This window comes from Pleurodeles waltl, chromosome 9 (genome assembly GCF_031143425.1).
Source record: "Pleurodeles waltl isolate 20211129_DDA chromosome 9, aPleWal1.hap1.20221129, whole genome shotgun sequence".
Classification (NCBI taxonomy): domain Eukaryota; kingdom Metazoa; phylum Chordata; class Amphibia; order Caudata; family Salamandridae; genus Pleurodeles; species Pleurodeles waltl.
In genome coordinates, this window is record NC_090448.1 from 461,837,099 (window position 1) to 461,855,544 (window position 18,446).

Consider the following 18,446-nt stretch of genomic DNA (forward strand, 5'->3'; position numbering starts at 1 on the left):
TTGGACTAAAGGACCAAGAAACTCCTGTGAACAGCAGCCCTGTTGAAAACCAGCGACTTCTTTGCAACAAAGAAGCAACTTCCAAAGACTGTAACCAGAGAGAACCCCCCTGAGCCCCCAAAGCAACACCTGCAGAGAGAATCCAGAGGCTCCCCCTGACCGTGACTGCCTGTAACAAGGGACCCGACGCCTGAACCAAGCACTGCACCCGCAGCCCCCAGGACCTGAACGAACCAAATTTCAGCACAGGAGTGACCCCCAGGCGACACTCTGCCTTGCCCAGGTGGTAGCTGCCCTGAGAAGCCCCCCCCCCCGTGCCTGCCTGCACCGCTGGAGTGACCCCCGGGTCCCTCCATTGTTTCCTACCTGAAACCCAACGCCTGCTTTGCACACTGCACCCGGCCGCCCCTGTGCCGCTGAGGGTTTGTTGTGTGTCTACTTCCCCCCCCCCTACACCCCCCAGTGCTTTACAAAAAAACCCTGGTCTGCCCCTCGAGGATGCAGGTACTTACCTGCTGGCAGACTGGAACCAGAGCACCCCTGTACTCCATAGGGGCCTATGTGTTTTGGGCACCTCTTTGACCTCTGCACCTGACTGGCCCTGAGCTGCTGGTGTGGTAACTTTGGGGCTGCCTTGAACCCCCAACGGTGGGCTGCCTATGCCCCAGAACTGAGACTTGTAAGTGTTTTACTTACCTCCTAATCTAACCTTTACTTACCTCCCACAGGAACTGTTGATTTTTGCACTGTATCCACTTTGAAAATAGCTTATTGCCATTTTTACAAAGACTGTACATGATATTGCTTTTATTCAAAGTTCCTAAAGTACCTAAGTGAAGTACCTTACATTTAAAGTGTTTACTCTAAATCTTGAACCTGTGGTTCTTAAAATAAACTAAGAAAATATATTTTTCTATATAAAAACCTATTGGCCTGAAGTCTGAGTGTGTGTTCCTCATTTATTGCCTGTGTGTGAACAACAAATGCTTAACACTACCCTGTTAAGCCTACTGCTCGACCACACTACCACAAAACAGATCATTAGGATTATCTAATTTTGCCACTATCTTACCTCTAAGGGGAACCCTTGGACTCTGTGCACACTATTTCTTACTTTGAAATAGTATATACAGAGCCAACTTCCAACACCCTTTAATTGGTTTCCCCATTGGGATGAACATGAAAGCTGAACTGTTTGCAATCCATAGGTCTGCAAACCTCTACTACCTTTCACATGCTGCACTCCCTCAATCTTTGAGTCCAAACTAGGAATCAAGTAGAAGGGTGGAAAGTATAAAAACACAATGACCATGGAAATGAAAACATTTTTGTCACTCCTTCACTACATCTGCCATACCCACACCTTCTAAGTTTTTCAGCTGCAATTCCAATATAGGGGATTTAGGTTTGTTGCCATTGTAGACTAAGAAAGATGCCCTCATCCCGAAGACAATATTCAGTTGTCAGCCTTCACATCCCAGTTGCGCCAGGCTCTCCTATCCCAGCAGAGAAAGTCTGGAGGTGACTGGCCGTGCAATGAAAGATGTCTGATGAAACCAACAGTGTTCTGACGAATGCAGTGCTGCAAGGCTTTAGATTCTGCTAGCAGTATCTAGAACCTTCTCTGTAGACCTCTAATGTGTCGGGAACATAGAACAGTTTGCAGATAATTCTAAACGCATATCACTATAAGACCAACAGTAAAAAACATAACAAAAATTAAAAAGGGGGGGGGGGGAAATCGGAATCAGAAAACAATGTTTATTACCAAACACCCTAGCAATACATTGCACACCAATGGCCTCAGACTCTCAGCACTCCTCAACATTCCAATTTCCACTTGTTCACGATTACTATGTGGAAAACTCATGTTAATAAACTGCAGTTAAGCTGAACTCGCAGGCTTTCACATAAATCTATCTGCTACATACTACAGCCTAAGCAGACCAACATATAGCCCACCATAAGCTATGATGTTACTTCAGCGTACTTCCCTATGGTACATCATGGTTGTTACAGCATATACCATACAGCCGAGACCACAAATCGTATTGGCTACTAGTGCTTATTTTAGAAGTTGTTACTATTACAAAGCAAATATTATTTAATAAAAGAAAAATTAGTTAAGGCAGGATTGAGACTAGTGCCATGCAGACTACACGAAGATCCCTTAAGCAAGCAATAAAATAACTTCACAATCTTACATAAGACATAACATTATTCTCAACCACCCTCTCAATAACTTAAAACTACATGCTAATTACATTAGGCAAGGTCATTACAAGAAAATATGGTTGCTATAATTCACTTTTAACAAACATTCAGGACTCTTTATGGTCATACCTTTCTTTGCACTATATAAGGGAAAATAAACAGTACTGAAACTGGAAATAAATTATTCTAAAGAGCCCATTTATACATATGGCTGAGCAACATAAAGAAATACACATTAACACGACGTTATCCTAAACTTTTCTATAGCTCCGTTGCCCTGACTGCACTTGCATAATTTGTATAAATGAATTATTTCCTAATTGCAGTTGAAAACCACTGACAAGAGGTAAATAAAACAGCATTTAAGCAGTACTGAACAAGTCAAGAAAATGTGTACAATATTACAGACTTTACCTATGTTCGGATGATTTAAAAATTTCATTATTCGGACTTCCCTAAAAAGCTAAAATGAAAAAAAAACAATTTATTACAATCACAACACATTATGCTGCACACTTATTTTTTTGTTCACATCACTAAGGTCTTCTGAAATTGTTACTGAAAACGGGGAAGAAGCTCGAAATTATTGAAGAGAGATGATACAAATGTTGTCTGCTGCAAACAAGAATTACATAGCACATCTTATTACAGTCCAGTGATCAAAAGTGAAACAAAAAAGTAATACCAGCTAGAAATTGTATTTGATTTCTAGACAAGACTGAGGGTTGCTATTATGTTCCTCTTAATAGTAACTCTCCCATTACTCCAAGAATTTCACGTGGCACAGTTGTGCCATCCTGAATCCTCACAAGATGAATTATATGCTGTTTTAATCCTGCTACACCACACCAGCCACATGGATTTTCATTGAATGCGCATGTTCAACACCTCTTCTTACATTTCTTCTTTCTCATGTGAAAAGGTTGGCCAATTAATGCACTTTTACAATACAACCTAAGATATCACTTAAACATAATGTAAGAGAAAGTCACACACACATTTAGTAACAGGCTAAGCAAATGTGATATATGGCACTGCTAAGTAATAGCTAAACGCATTAGAACTTCAACCTGTTAATTGACGATTTGAGAATCCCCGGTACGAATGCAAAACAATCCCAGCAGAATATGCAAGATCTTCCCACAACCTCATATGAGCATACCTTCAAAGATCTACAAATGCCAAAGAGATGCAGCACCAACAGCACATCCCGCTCCTCATCAACCATCACTCAAAGAGACAATAGAAAACATAAGGAATGCCAACTGACAGTCTCGAGCATATAACAGCACACAAATCATCACTCTGGTGACGCGACGCTCTCCTAAATGTATAAGGCAAATCATCAGGCCAAACAACAGACACATGGGTGCGTTCAATGGCACATGATATTGGATGCAAATGCACACTTCAGCACTCCAAATTGAATTACAAATGGGTTACTCCATTAACCAAAAGTATAAATTACCAACACAGCTGTCATGTGCAAACCACACACAACAACATTTTGCCACAATGACTACAGTCAAAAAGAAACACCACAATCGTGCAGAGTGGTACTCCGAGACTGCAGTCAAACTTCATACATATGGCAAAAACATATTCTTCTATTGCTTATAACAAAACAAATGGAAAATAGTGTTGGAACAAAGAAACGCAAGATGCATCATCACACGAAGATAAACGCATTAAAAAAAAAAAAAAGACATTTCACAGATATGTACATTTATTAAACTACCCAAGTTTATAAATAGAGGTGGTAAAGGCAACACATTGAACAAAGGAAAGCATGCACCACAGGAAGCTATAAACAGCAGATGAGTGGGAGTGAGTGAAAAGGGTGTTGAATATTAGGTGTAAAGTTTCAGTTAAAGTTGGAAATAAGTGATAGACACTACAATGGAAAAAAACTGGGAGTCAAAGATCTGATTTTGTACTGTGGGCTATTCATTTTGGAGGAGCAATAGAGGACTTGGAGTTTGTCTATATCGGCATGGAAAGAAAGTTGGGTACAAACTGCTGTTTTCTAAGCCATATAAGGGCTTCGGTCCGTACAATACTAAACCAAAAGAGTTAACTGGTGTGTGTAAATATTTTTAAGAACAGAAACCACTAATAAGATTGCTCAGTTAGGCCTTGAACTTAATGTAATAAATGCATATATCATATACACACACACACACACACATACATTCAGTTGTCCTAGTGTTGGTCACATGGATTTCTAAATGTTAGCGGTAAGCTGACTGCCAACTGAGCAAATAATAGGTGGGGGGGGAGACTTACCTTTTGCAAACTGGTTGGGTTCAACTGTGTTTTATCAATTATTTTTATTGCAACCTAAAGGATAAATAATATTCAAAATGAAAACAATTGTAAGTACAAAACACTACAGTTCATACTCATGTTGACAGAGGTTTGCAGAATGAAAAAGGTACTGCAGATTATGTCCAAGACAGTAATGTTGCTGCATAAACTAGCAACACACAATACATCTTTAAACAATACAGGAAATTGCCATGGAATGAGGCCAACCCTGATTTGTCCTCAATTCAGATAAAATTCACATCAGGGCTCAATATTACAAATCTAAGCGTCAAGGAAACAATTTCAGGCATGTACAGCCATTCGATGAAAAGCACTGTAAGGGATTATTTCTCTTGGACACCGATTAAACTATAAATATTTTTATTAGAAACCTTTTACACACAAATGAGAAAAGTGATACCCTATCCAGCGAACAAGAAGGGATTTCCAAAAGGTTGAGAGATGCCATTTATTTGGCTATACAGTTGAAAATACTTTTAAAAGAGTAAGATACCTACTTATCTATTATCCATACTCCTTTACTTAGTTTATGGTACGGCAGACATTACCAACAAACTGAAAACACATCCAACCCAAACTCTAGCCTTCCTACACATAATTCAAACTAATGCATTTTAAACACTAAATTCACATTTGAGTGATAAGATTTTGATATAAAACAACAGATTTATCTACCAGCTCCAACAAACATCACCAACCCAGTAACATTTTCCAGGACCTTAGATGGGAACAGTAGCAGTGGAGTTAAGTATACAGGTGCTCTGATTTCTTGGCCCTTTACCATAACTAAAGGCTTGGTTTCGAGGCATAAGATGAGAACCCACTTCACTGGACGATTAAGAATGGGAAGAGGCATTGTCTGATTTATCTTGTTGTGGGCTACATCCTGGGCTACAACCTACACCTCTTTGCTGAGAAACTAGTTTTATGAGAATGCAGAAGATAGGATAGGAGCAGAAAGAGCTTGGAGCTGTAGAGAAAGCTAAAACAATTGGCCATAGCTAGAGGCAGTTGTGAGCCACACTTCCGTTGGACACCACTTATAAGGGAACAACACATCACTGGAACAGCCAGCAGAACAAATATGTAAGTGTCATGCACTTACGTATTTTCTGTCCCAGACCAGGTATTTTGAGTCCTCCACTACAAAGGCCTCCAAATACTTGGCATGGGACAGAAAGCTGGCCTCACTGAGGTTTGTTTACCACACCATGTGACTACCGGATGCAATAAAATCCGAGCTCTGGAATTAATCTTCTGCATGTCAAACCTATACTACTAGCCTTTTACGACCCCAATCCAACCAAAATAAAGTCTTCAATTCGCAATTTTTATTCCAACAAAATGTGGGTATGACCTTATGAAGTATTACTTTTTAGCAGAAGAGTGCATTACAAAAGCAAACTCTAGGAGGTTGAGCAAAAGACCACCCTGACAAACAACAAAAGACTAAACCACATTTACAATCCACAAAAATAAAAAAACAATGACGTGGCCTCAGGCACCAAAGTGGTCCTAGTTGAAATTTCAACTGTCTCTTAACTTCACATGACAAAGAAATAAACGTAATTGAATGCGAGGCTCCTGCTGTGAAGCAGGAGGAATGTGAATGAGTGGTTCTCTTAGTTACGGAAAAACTTGCAGATGCACCAGTAGTGTTTGATTTCCTACTGACCCAGTTCAAAATCTCAAACTGCAAAAGCAAATGATAAGGCAACAGAGTACTAAATGTGTTGATGTCCAACAGTGTAATTTTTCCTGATGTCATTATACACCGGCTCCTAAACCAATTGTCGCCCTGACCCAAGTATGCTTGTCATTCTCCTGAAAACATGCAAACGTCAAATGCGTTACCTCTCTGCCTGTCAAAATGTGTCTGGCGAGTTTTACTTTTGCAAAGTTTCCTTTGCCAATTGTTTTAAGAAGTCTGTAATTTCCAATATGAGGTTGCTCATCTGCACAAGAAGCAATTGGATTTCTGCCTCGAATTCCAGAGCGTCCAGATCGAGAAGAACCTTCTGGTCGGCTGTCTCCATGAGATGAGTGCTGCATCAAAAATAACAGGAGCACAGTTAATGTTTATGTTTTAGGAAGAAATGCCACGTTTTAAAAAGGTCATAATAGAACATGAATAAGGGAGCAACAATTTACAACACACAGAATAAAGAACAAAGCATGAAAGAAAACGGCATATGGTATATATTAGCCTTGTTTAAATTGCAACAACATGGTACACTCAGAATGCGAAAGGCAGTAGATAATTTCAGATTGTAAATGAACCGGGGAGTCAATCCTGCTCAGCGCATGCGGAAGTCTCCTTATCCAGCAGGGTCCGGCGTTAAACCACATGAAAACTAACCCAGTCTGTAACATACTAGCCCAAAATCACAGCAAATCTTTCTGGATTATGGATCCCCCGTCACAATAAAGGCAGTCAATAGAAATTAACGAGGACAGGAGCGTCACGTTAAAACACCCCACATTCTGCTAACATCAGAATCTCGTAAACAGCAACTCTGCAGAGAAGCTATGCCTGATAATGTATTAACACACTAACATTTAACAATAAAATTAGGTTTACAAAAAAAGCTGAACTTTATCCACAGAGATGTTTAAAAAAATAGAAATTGAAAGGTGCTCAGACATGCATTTGGAATAATCCCAATGAACCTCGAATCTCCATTTTCACACAGCAGTAAACCAGTATCCACTCTATAGCGAGTTCCATTGGAACCTAGTAGAGCTGGGAGAACGAGGGGTGGGTGCTCAAAACTAGACAATGGGCATACATGTAGTGAATGGGGAAGAATAGCTATGTGATGCAAAATAATAATAATAAAAAAATAAAAAAAACACCAGCTTTAGATGTATCCAATATATGGTACAAAGTAAGCCATGACGTACGTTCAAACGATACTGCAAGTCACTGAGATGTTCAGTGACCAAACAGAATGAGGCTTAAGGCAACTTTATTTTATAAGGGCATGGAACGCAGGAGACCTCTATTATCTTTTTCACATATCACAGTGGATATTTCATACCTTATAATATATGATCATGCAAACAACCATCCCAGAAACCACTTATATACTTGGAGTCTTCCTTGTTCGTATTAAAGAGATAGCACGTTTGCAGACATGAAGAATAGATGTACAATGTGTAGTGTGAAATTAAAGACACGAAAAAGCTGCCTGCAAATTATTACAAAAATAAATCAGAATCAGTTTAATTTAAGTGAATACATTTTTTTTATAGTTCACAATGTGAATAAATATGTAGACAGTCTATATTTCCTGCAATTGCGCTTATTTTTTTTATTTTTGCTATAAATATCTTTTCTGACGATCCCTGTGCATTTTAGAAAAAAAAATAAAAAAATAAAAAAATAATAGATCACAAGAAAGAAAATCGGGTTACTTTCATTGTTGCAGGTGTAATTTTGCTCAGGTGACCTATCTTTCAACTTGGATGCTGACACTGCCCGCAGCCATGACATCGAAACTCAAATTGAGTAAATTATTACAGGTGAGAATTGATGTAATTTCATTACAATACATGGGATTGTGCAATCCCTGTATAAACGCCCGTCTAGTTTCTTTATAATCGGCGATTTACGATGCACACAGTCGCCGATAATAAAGAAAAGACGCCAAACTTCAACGATAATAAAGGATTTGGCAAAGGCCCGCCCCCGCAGGGTGCATTAGGGGCCGGCGCGTTAACCGCCGCCGGGGACCCGGAAATGGAAACAGGGATTCAAAGGCGCCTCAGCGGCAAAACGGCAAAAGGACAGTGCTAAAAAAAACACAATGTCTGCTGCCAGAAACAAACTGTACCAAAACAAGTATCCATTGGCGTCGGGTAGTTTGAGGCGAGTTTAGGAGGCTGGTGCTGCCACTGTTGCGAGTGAAAGCTGAGTGTCCAATGAAGCAGAAAAAACATGTTCAGTCCGGAGGCTGCTGTCAGGAAGATACCATCGCGAGGAACTCGGCCTGTAGGCCAGAAGTGCCACACCAAAATACCCATTTGCAAACGGGATGGAGGTCCGCCACCCCCAATCACAAGTCCTGCCAAGCAGATCTGCCTCACTGATCGCCCTGCAAACGTAGAAAAGAGCAAGGCCGCTGGCGTGAACTTAAAGGAGGAGCCGTTGCTGCAAAAATGGAGCCTGGACCACATCCGCTGCACAGTCTAAACTGCTGCAATCCCCATAAGGTAAATCGCAGTGCTTAGCCTGCACTGGGGACAAGAGAATAAACACATGCTGGAAAGTCACCAGTGCACACCAAGACACTTTGCTGAATGATTAAAAAGACACTGAACTAAGTTGGACATTTGACTTGTGAGAGATTCAAGCCGTCTGAAGCAACATCTAATCATACTTAAACTGAAGGGATACGGATAAGAAAGGTGTAGCATCACACAGTTTTATTTAGTTTACAACCCTTCCATTAAATTGTGCGGTATTTAATTCCGCTGTGTAATAAAAATGCTTTATTTTTTTTTAACCCGAAAAATAAGTAGTGAGCGGACATTACATTAATGTTTCCGTTGTTTGAAACGGAGTTCTCAGCTCTTGCTCCTACAACCTACTCCACTCCTACGTGCCTAAGGGTAGTAAAGGCAAGCAATCACGGGATTCTCAGAGTCCAGTGCAGAAAGGATTGCACCTAACCTAGTCTACAGTGCCATAGTAGGAGTCGTCTATAACATCACCACGGTTAGGGACCCAATAGCCCGTGTCTTTGCCGCCTTATAGGGGCAGGAGAAGAGTACTTTTAGTAAACAGCCACGATATCGGCATCTTTAATGTGCTAACGACTGTCATGGAAATAAGCGTGGAAAAAACATCGAGTGATAGCTCCGATTTCCACAAAACTACCTCTTTTGAGGTCTGTTTAATCGTCAAAATGTAGTAAACACTTTTAGGATGACCCTCGTCGACCGTACTTTACAAATTTCCACGTTCCCTCAGAAAATATTCCTAATCTCTTGCAGTATTTTGAGGTGAGACCTATTTTGAAAAAGACACCCTTCGATCCAACAATTGTGGAAAAACCAGGCTGGTTCTAAATGTGCTCTACTCCCTGAATATTCTGGAAAAGGAGGCAAATATTTTGTTCTAGGAGTTTTGAATCTAATACAATTATTATTTATTTTATAAACAACTCAAAACAGTGCCTATTAAATGATGTCCCGCTGTTGCTGGGCACTCACATAATGGAACATCCAATGTATATAGTAACAGCTAGCAGCAAATCCAAAATTGTGACTTCTGTGGAAATATCCATCACCCTGTCATACCAAAGAACGCAGCCCAAAATGCTTCCACCATTTACCCAATATCCAGGTATGCTTGCGTGAGCACCCCCATGCCTCAAGACCGGTTTTCCTGTTGGGGACACCACTCAATGTTGCCACTGAGACAAGGTAGGAAGATTAGAAGATTTCCATTTAGATGCAATGTCTCTCTTTGCCGCCATGGTAGCGCCTCTGAGCAGCGTCCGATCGGCCCTTGTGTCCCCAGCCCCCTCAAAGATACCAAGCATAAGTGATTTTGGTGAGAAATCCACCTCCCAGTTCAGCACTGCCGACAGCTTCTCAACTACGCTTGTCCAATAGCGTGCAACGTCTGGGTCCGGCCCAAACCATATGGTAGAAGCATGCAGGAGCTCAGGAACAGCAAAAACAAGCAGGGCTTGTAAGGTGCGTCTTAATGCAGGCAGATGGGAGTGAGGTAAGCACCATAAACATATTATATACGAACTAATCTGGAGGTTGGAGGAAACTAATAGTGCAGGGAGTCACGATGGCATTAAGCCAGTCTCAAACACAACATGGACCACCCAATACGCCCACAGGATGGGGGGGGGGGGGGGGGTAATATACAATTAATCTCACAAGTGGGACTTATTCAGCCAAGCTAGCACCAACTCAGGCCTGCCAGCTTCTATAATCAACTTCTGAATTCCTCTGAATCAATTTAATTGGAGAAAATGCTATAAGTGCAAAAATCACTCATGTATTCATCAATCAAAATCCTAATAGTGCTTTTATACAGATGCAAGTGCTGGACACATGTTCGATTTAGACATATATTTTAAAGTTGATTCGTATTTCAATGTACAAGACAAAGTGTGAAAAGGTGAAATAATATTGCAGATGACACAGTGCTCAGATAAAACAAGGAATACAAATAGTACACAATAATAACACACTGTACATTCACCAATGGTTAGGTCACTTCAAATAAGTTCCTTAGGAAGCCTGTACATTAGGCCAAACCATCATGTCCAAGTAAGACTTCAACCTTATGGGTAAATATTGTCAATGTTTCGACCTCAAACAAACTCAAGGGTGCTGAGGAGACACCTTGTGTTGCTTGGGGGCCGAAATGTCGACAATGGGCGAATATTGCCGACATTTCGACCCCAAAGAACTCATGGAATCTACTCAGACTCCTTGAGTTGTTTGGGGTAGAAACGTTGTCAATATTCACCCATATGGACGAGGTCTTAATTAGACATGAGAGTATAGCCTAATGTACTAGCTTCCCAAAGGACTTAAAGTGACATAACCATTGGTGAATGTACAGTGTTATGTGAGCACTGCATCATCTGCACTGATTTCACCTTTTTCACACTTGATTTCGTGATTTTTTGTACACTGAAATATGAATCGACTATAAAATATATATGTGTAAAATTGATCATGTGTCCAGCACTAGCAACTGTAGAAGAGCACCATTAGGATTTCGATTGATTAATACATGAGTGATTCTTACACTTGTAGCATTTTGTCCAATGAAACCAATCCAAAGGAATTCAAAAGTTGATTACAGAAGCTCGCAGACCCGAGTGGTTGCCAGCTCTGGCTGAGTAAGTCCCACTTGAGATATTGATGGCATCACGCCATTCGTCGCCTTCCAGTGGGCCCACCCACTCCTCCCACCAGGTCCACAGGTGCTCTAACATTACAGGCGTATTAGCGGCTAACGCAAAGAAGATAAGGGAACTTCACCCTTCAATAAAGCTCTCATAAGGATTTCGGCCTTTAATGGGTTGAACTCTGGGAGTGTTGTACCTGTAGTAATGTGGGTTTCTAGTGCAGGCCACAGCTGAAGATATTTGTGGAACTGTGTTTGCGATAGTGCGTAAGCAGATTCGGGTTACAAAACATCTCCCAGCAGGGAAATACCAATTATTTGCCACTGAGTAAAATGCTCGAGGTCTACCGTCTCGCTTAGTCACCTACCCCGCCACAATGGCATTTGCAGAGTATGTTTGGAGTTCTAACCAGTATGCCACAGCAGAACACACCAGCTAAGAAAGATCATTCGGGTCACATCTGGTAGGGTTCTAGGGATGAGGGTACTGTATAGCAGGTACATCACATTATTGATCCCCAAGGAGGTCAGTTCCACCCTGTAGGCTGGGTCAGACCACTCTCCTATGAGCTAGTCATTAATTACTAAGATCTGGGATGTTAAGTAGTAGCGATACAAGTTAGTCATGGGCAACCCACTGTCATACGGGGTATACAGACAGTTCGCAAGACAATGGCGTGTTTTAGAATTATGCCACAGAAAGGATGCTGCTAAGCAGTCCATTTCCCTGAACCACTGCCAAGGTATCATCTGTGGGAAGTTTTGGAAGAGATAAAGGAATCTCAGTGGAATCATCTTTTTATAAAGCACAATCCCTCGCATCACATCACATTAAACAGGAAAGACTGCCACTTATGCAAGTCTACCTTCACTCTGCAGATCAGAGGAGTAAAGTTGAGACTTAAGGCCATCTCAGGGTGAAGCGCTACACGAATACCAAGATACCAGAAGCTCAGCCAGCTCACTGGTATGGTAGATTGCCAATGCACACATTCCCAAGAGGGTTGCAACGGGACCAGGAGTGTTTTTGTATGATTAACTTGCAGGTCAAATGCCTCCGCGAAGAGCTGCAAGAGAATCTAGTAAAATTCGTAATGACGGTCTGTTGGATTTTATATCAATTAGAGGGACTGACATGGTCTCAATTCATTCCACATTCCTAGACATTGTTATTAGTGGGTTACATGGTATGCCAATGCTACTGATCTGCCTTTCTGCACACTTCAGTGCGACACCCTAGGTGAGATGAATATTCCCAGACGTGGATCCCTTGCACACTGGAACCAAGCTATACCTGACTGATGAGCTCTAGTAAGGGCGAAACTAGTCATGGGTTGCTTGTGTTTCTGTTCAAGGAGGATATAGCCTGGCAAATTGGGCTGGACTATTACTACAGTAAATACCAGTTACAATCTAATGGGGTAGAGGGTGTGCTAGTAGTCGACAGCATGTGTAGTACTGGCAGGAAGTAAACCATTTTGCCTCAAATGGTTGTAGTCAATAGAACACTTCCTGCCCCCATACAGAATACAGAGCTAACCTTCAAGTAAACAGTAAAAAAATAACTAATTCCAAGACCTTTATCATGTGCTTATTCTGCGCTTCAAGTGAATGGGCTTTTAGTGCTGTAGAAAAGATTGATGAAGAACACATGGGCATATGCATAGAACGAAAGCACTTCTGGGGTTAAAAAATATGTCTATACACAGACCATGGTACATTCATGTTATTTACGGCACAAGCCTGAGTGGGCTGGTACTTCAGATTCAATTGAAAACTCCTGTTTTCAAATAGGATGGAATTAGGTTTCAAATATCTACTTGTCTCTTTGCTACCATGTACTGAGGCAACAAATTATGGCAGCAATCTCATTACATAGGAGCTCCGATAATATGCAAAGTCTACTACTATAGTAGAACTTGAATACTCGCAATACTGTTATTTTGGAACCTTTCCACAGGTCTACATATTGGGGCAGGAGGAAGCAGTAAGCAATAGTTCCAGAGTTGGAATGCCTTGGAGTCCGTGCATACCTACTACCATGTTTTAAGGATTTTCACCAGCTCCTCTCTAATATTTTCCCATACTGAGAAAGGTAGGAAATTTACTCCTGACAAGGGCAGTATTGGAAGTTCTTCCAGGGTTGGGGAAAAAAAATGGCTGGAGGCAAGTTGAATTTGTAAAACGCTCAATGGATTTTCACATGGGGAAATCTACACATGCATTATTGCTCGTTCTAAAATACAACTCACAAATATTCCCCAGGAGTACAATTTATTGGTCTACTTCTGTAAAGTCTTGTGAATTCATGAAAGTCATAATTCTGCATGAATGCAACGACATACCGTGGGTGCACTTCTGTGACTATTTACAAATAGGGCCCCTAATTAGGTCTGGAGCTAACCAAGACCTTTTGTTTTTATCAAAATTCTGTTTCTCTGCCTATCTATGTATCGGTTGGTTTTACTGTGAGTGACCGCATTCTGCACTTCCACAAGAATCATATTGGCACACAAAGCAGTTTTGTTCAGTGCCAGGAACTAATAATTTGGGCTTTTTTTTTTTTAAACCTAAAAAGTTTTTTTTTGCTTTTTGGCAGCATTTGTTAAAATGGTGAGGGCCTGGCAGCTCCTACAACAATAAAGTTTACAAAAGCCGTGTCAAAACAAGACAGGCATTGACAAAACAAAAAGACCGACCGCCAATGTCTGATCGGTTGGCTTTGCCAAAGCTGGTTTATTGTACCAGAAAAAGCATTACTGAAGGTAAGTAACTTGTTCTTCTGATGGATACAAACTACCTGTGGATTCCTCACCTTATGAATAGAGTCCCAAAGCAGTACTGCACTCTGAGGTGGGTGCCTGTCTACACTAAGAAATCATGCAAAACAGATCGTGCAAAATGGCCGTCCCTCCGAACCTCAGAGTCCAAGCAGTAATGCTTTGCAAAGGTATGGAGGGACGCCCAAGTTACTGCCTTGCAAATATCGACCACCGGAACCCCCCTTGCCAGGGCTGAAGTAGGAGACTTAGCCCTGGTGGAGTGGGCTCCGATACCCTACGGGGAAACCTTTTTTGACAACGAGTAGCAGATCTTGATACAAAGGATAACCCACCTGGAGCTAGTTCTTTTATGGACTGCTCTGCCCTTCCTCTGTCCAACGTACCCCATGAACAGCTGATCTTCCAGGCGAAAGTCCTTTGTCCTTTCAATGTAAAAACTAAGCGCCCTTTTTGGGTCCAAGCAGTGAAGCCTCTCTTCCTCCTTCAAAGGGTGAGGAGGAGGATAGAAAGATGGAAGGGTAATGGTCTGCACTATATGAAAAGGAGTGACAACTTTTGGCAGGAGGCCGCCCTGGTTTTCAACACCACTTTATCGGGTAAAAACAAGGTAAAGGGGGGTTTAACAGAAAGAGCTTGGAGCTCACTAACCCGCCTAGCCGAGGTTATGGCAAAAAGAAAAACTGTCTTAAGCACTAAAAACCTTAACGGGCAGGAGTGCAGGGGCTCAAAAGGTGACCCCATTAAAAAGATTAAAACAAGATTTAGGTCCCAATGAGGCACATGAAAAGGAGTGGGAGGAAACTTATTAAGTAAACCCTTAAGAAACCTAACTACAATAGGTGATTTAAACAATGAGGGCTGATCCGGGAGGCAAAGAAAAGCTGACAGAGCAGCTAAATAACCCTTAACCGTAGCCACTGCACAACCCTTTTTTGCTAAGTCCAAAGCAAATAATAAAATATCAAAGGTGGGCCTTCAAAGGGTCAATTTGCCTTTCTCCATACCAAGCCACAATTTTTGCCCACCTACCGGCATAAGTGGTCTTAGTGGAGTGTCGCCTGGCCGATAAAATAACATCCACTACATCTGGTGGGAGAGAAAAGAAACTCAGGTTGCCCCATTCAATCTCCAGGCATGATGGTGCAGGCTCTGGAGGTGGGGGTGTAGAACCTGCCCCTGCGACTACGAGAGGAGGTCTGCCCTGAGAGGTAGACAGAGCAGAGGGCACATCGATAGTTGGAGAAGGTCCGTGTACCACACCCTTCTTGGCCAATCCGGGGCTATTAAAATAACCGGAGACCAATCTTGGGGAATCTTCCTCAGCACCTGAGGAATCAAGGCTATTGGGGGGGGGGGGGGGTGGAACGCGTAAAGCAACTGGTTGCCCCGAAAGATCTGAAACGCATCCCCCAAAACTCCTTTCACTGGATACTGGAGGCTGTAGAATGATGGGCAGTGCGCGTTCTCCCGAGTGGCAAACAGATCTATCACCGGAGAACCCCACATCTGAAAGATGTGCAGGACCAGATCCGGATGGAGACGCCACTCGTTATCGGCCGAAAGGAGCCGACAGAGTCCGCACGCACGCTTAGCACCCGGGCCAGATTTGCTATCAAGCAAATCCGATGATCCTGAAGCCAGGACCAGAGACGCAGAGCTTCTCTGCATAGAAGATACAACCCTACTCCTCCCTGCTTGTTTACATACCACATCGCGGTAGTGTTGTCCGTCAGGACCTGAACTGGCTGACCGCAAAGGGACAGGAGGAAGGCCTTGAGAGCCAAGCGTATCGCCCGCAATTCCAACAGACTGATATGAAAAGTCTGTTCCACTGGAGACCAACGACCCTTGATCTCCAGGTCCCCCAGATGAGCTCCCCACCCTAGAGTGGAAGCATCCGTCATGACTGTGGCCACCGGCGGTGGCAGTGAAAAAGGCCTTCCTTGTGAAAGGTTGGCGTTCACAGCCCACCATCGTAAATCCGCTGCTGCGTCTCTGGAGATTGTTATCGACTCCTCAAGATCCCCTTTGTGTTGAACCCAGTGCCTGCGGAGGCACCACTGGAGAGCCCTCAATTGCCAACGTGCATGAGTGACCAACAGAATGCAAGAAGCGAACAGACCGAGCAGGCGTAAGACCTTGAGGACTGGAACAACCGCTCCATTTTGAAACATTGGAATCAACGTCTGAATATCCTAGATCGGCAGAGGATAGGCCTGATTCAATGTTGTGTCCAATACTGCCCCTATGAACAGGAGGCGTTGAGAGGGCTCCAGGTGAGATTTGGGTAAAATGATCGAAAAACCCAGCCTGAGCATCAACTGAGTTGTCATCCGCAAGTGACGCAACACAAGCTCTGGAGACTTGGCTTTGATCAACCAATCGTCCAGGTAAGGGAATACCGATATCCCTTCTCTTCTGAGACTTGCTGCCACCACTGCCATCACCTTTGTGAAGACTCGAGGTGCTCAAGTAAGACCAAACGGAAGGACAGCAAACAGGTAGTGTTGCGACCCCACCACAAACTGGAAATACTTCCTGTGCGACTTGAGTATAGGGATATGAAAATACGCATCCTGCAAGTCGACAGACACCATCCAATCCTCTTTGTTCAACGCCAGAAGTACCTGCGCTAGAGTCAGCATTTTGAATTTCTCCTGTTTGAGGAACCAATTCAAAATCCTCAGGTCTAGGATCGGTCTCAAACAACCGTCCTTCTTGGGGATCAGGAAGTATCTTGAATAACAATCCTGACCCCTTTCCTGCTCTGGAACCAACTCCACCGCACCTTTTGACAATAGGGTCTGAACTTCCTGCTGTAACAACAGGAGATGGTCTTCTGAACAAAACTAGGGACGGGGAGGGATGGGAGGAGGAAACTCCTGAAAAGGGAGAGCATATCCTTTTCTCACAATATTTAGAACCCATGAGTCGGATGTAACTAACTCCAACTCGTGGAGAAAAAGACGTAATCTTCCCCCTACAGGAGAAGTATGGTCGATAAAGGGGACAAAACTAGGGCTGCTTCCCTTGCTTCTGAACATCGGACTCCTGAGCAGCAGGTGAAAATAGAGGACTGTCCTGAGGTGCCACGACCTCAAAGACGGATGGCGCCAGAGAAGCCTCAGGACTCTGGGGTTGAGGAGTCACCGTAGGACTCACCTCCCACGTCGCTGACGAGATGGAGACCTCAATCTTGATCGGCTCTGAGCCAAACGGCGCCGAGAGTCATGACGGTGCTGTTTCTTATGCTTCTTCGAAGAAGCATGGGAAGAGGATCTACGATGGCTCCTATGACCCTTCTTCGCCATGGCCAAAAATAGTTTGGCCTCCCTTTCCTTTAAAGCCTTAGGATTCATGTTCTGGCAAGACGCACACTCCTCGACGTCGTGCTCAGAGCTAAGGCACCAAAGACAATCGTCATGATGGTCAGTGACCGACATGCGACCCCCACACTCTCTGCATAGCTTGAAACCAGACTTCTGAGGGGGAGACATTGTAACTACAAAGAGCAACAAGATGAAACCTCCAACAGAAGCGAGAGCTAGGAGAAAACCGTTAGCATCGAAGGCACAGAAAAAAGGGAACTGATGTCAGCACGCCAGGGAGGACCTTTTATTGGCACAGTGACGTCAGACAGAGTCGCGTGGAGCCGTGCAAATGTGACATCCTCGTCGACAGCTGGGAAGATTTTCTGTTGGATGCTGGTGTAAGGGTGAATTCATAAGGTGAGGAATCCACAGGTAAGTTGTATCCATCAGATATACAAGTTTGAACAGCATTAACATGGCACCAATATTACCTCAACTGCAGACAGTTACCTGCCCTGTAAACTGGCAGCCAAAGGGTTTGTTGCTGCACGGTGTACACTATGGGTATGAAGTTACCACTGAGGAATTATTGTGTGATTAGTAACCTATCCCAAAATGCTATGTTCACAGCTATAAAGGGATGCCTGACCATTTAAAGTTCTAGCAGCTCAAGTACAGATGCGCCCACTAATGACTCCAGCAGTGGAGACACCAGGTTAACAAACCAAGCATTTTCCCCAATCAAGCAATAGTGTTAAGACACACATTTATTACAACCAAGTATCCGACCAAGGCCTTTCACACCACACGCTTCTCTTAACATAAAACACAACTCTGTAGCAGGGTGGAGCACACTTCAACAGGCGTGATAAAGACAAAAAAAGAGACAGCTAAAGGTTCCTTTCAACCTAAGTAAGAGTTTAA

At 42.8% G+C, this 18,446-nt stretch overlaps 1 protein-coding gene across 3 annotated transcripts in view; it reads right to left on the reverse strand.

Moving 5' to 3' along the window:
- The window catches only part of MARK3 (microtubule affinity regulating kinase 3), a 383,109-nt gene that overhangs the window by 345,774 nt on the left and 18,889 nt on the right, over positions 1 to 18,446 (reverse strand). For all 3 annotated transcript variants that reach the window (XM_069207286.1, XM_069207285.1, XM_069207287.1), the window contains exons 2-4: positions 6,397 to 6,588; positions 4,501 to 4,554; positions 2,629 to 2,677 (exon numbers count right to left, since the gene is read on the reverse strand). In XM_069207286.1, coding sequence (XP_069063387.1) covers positions 2,629 to 2,677; positions 4,501 to 4,554; positions 6,397 to 6,588 — 295 coding nt within the window. The remainder of the gene's footprint in view (positions 1 to 2,628; positions 2,678 to 4,500; positions 4,555 to 6,396; positions 6,589 to 18,446) is intronic.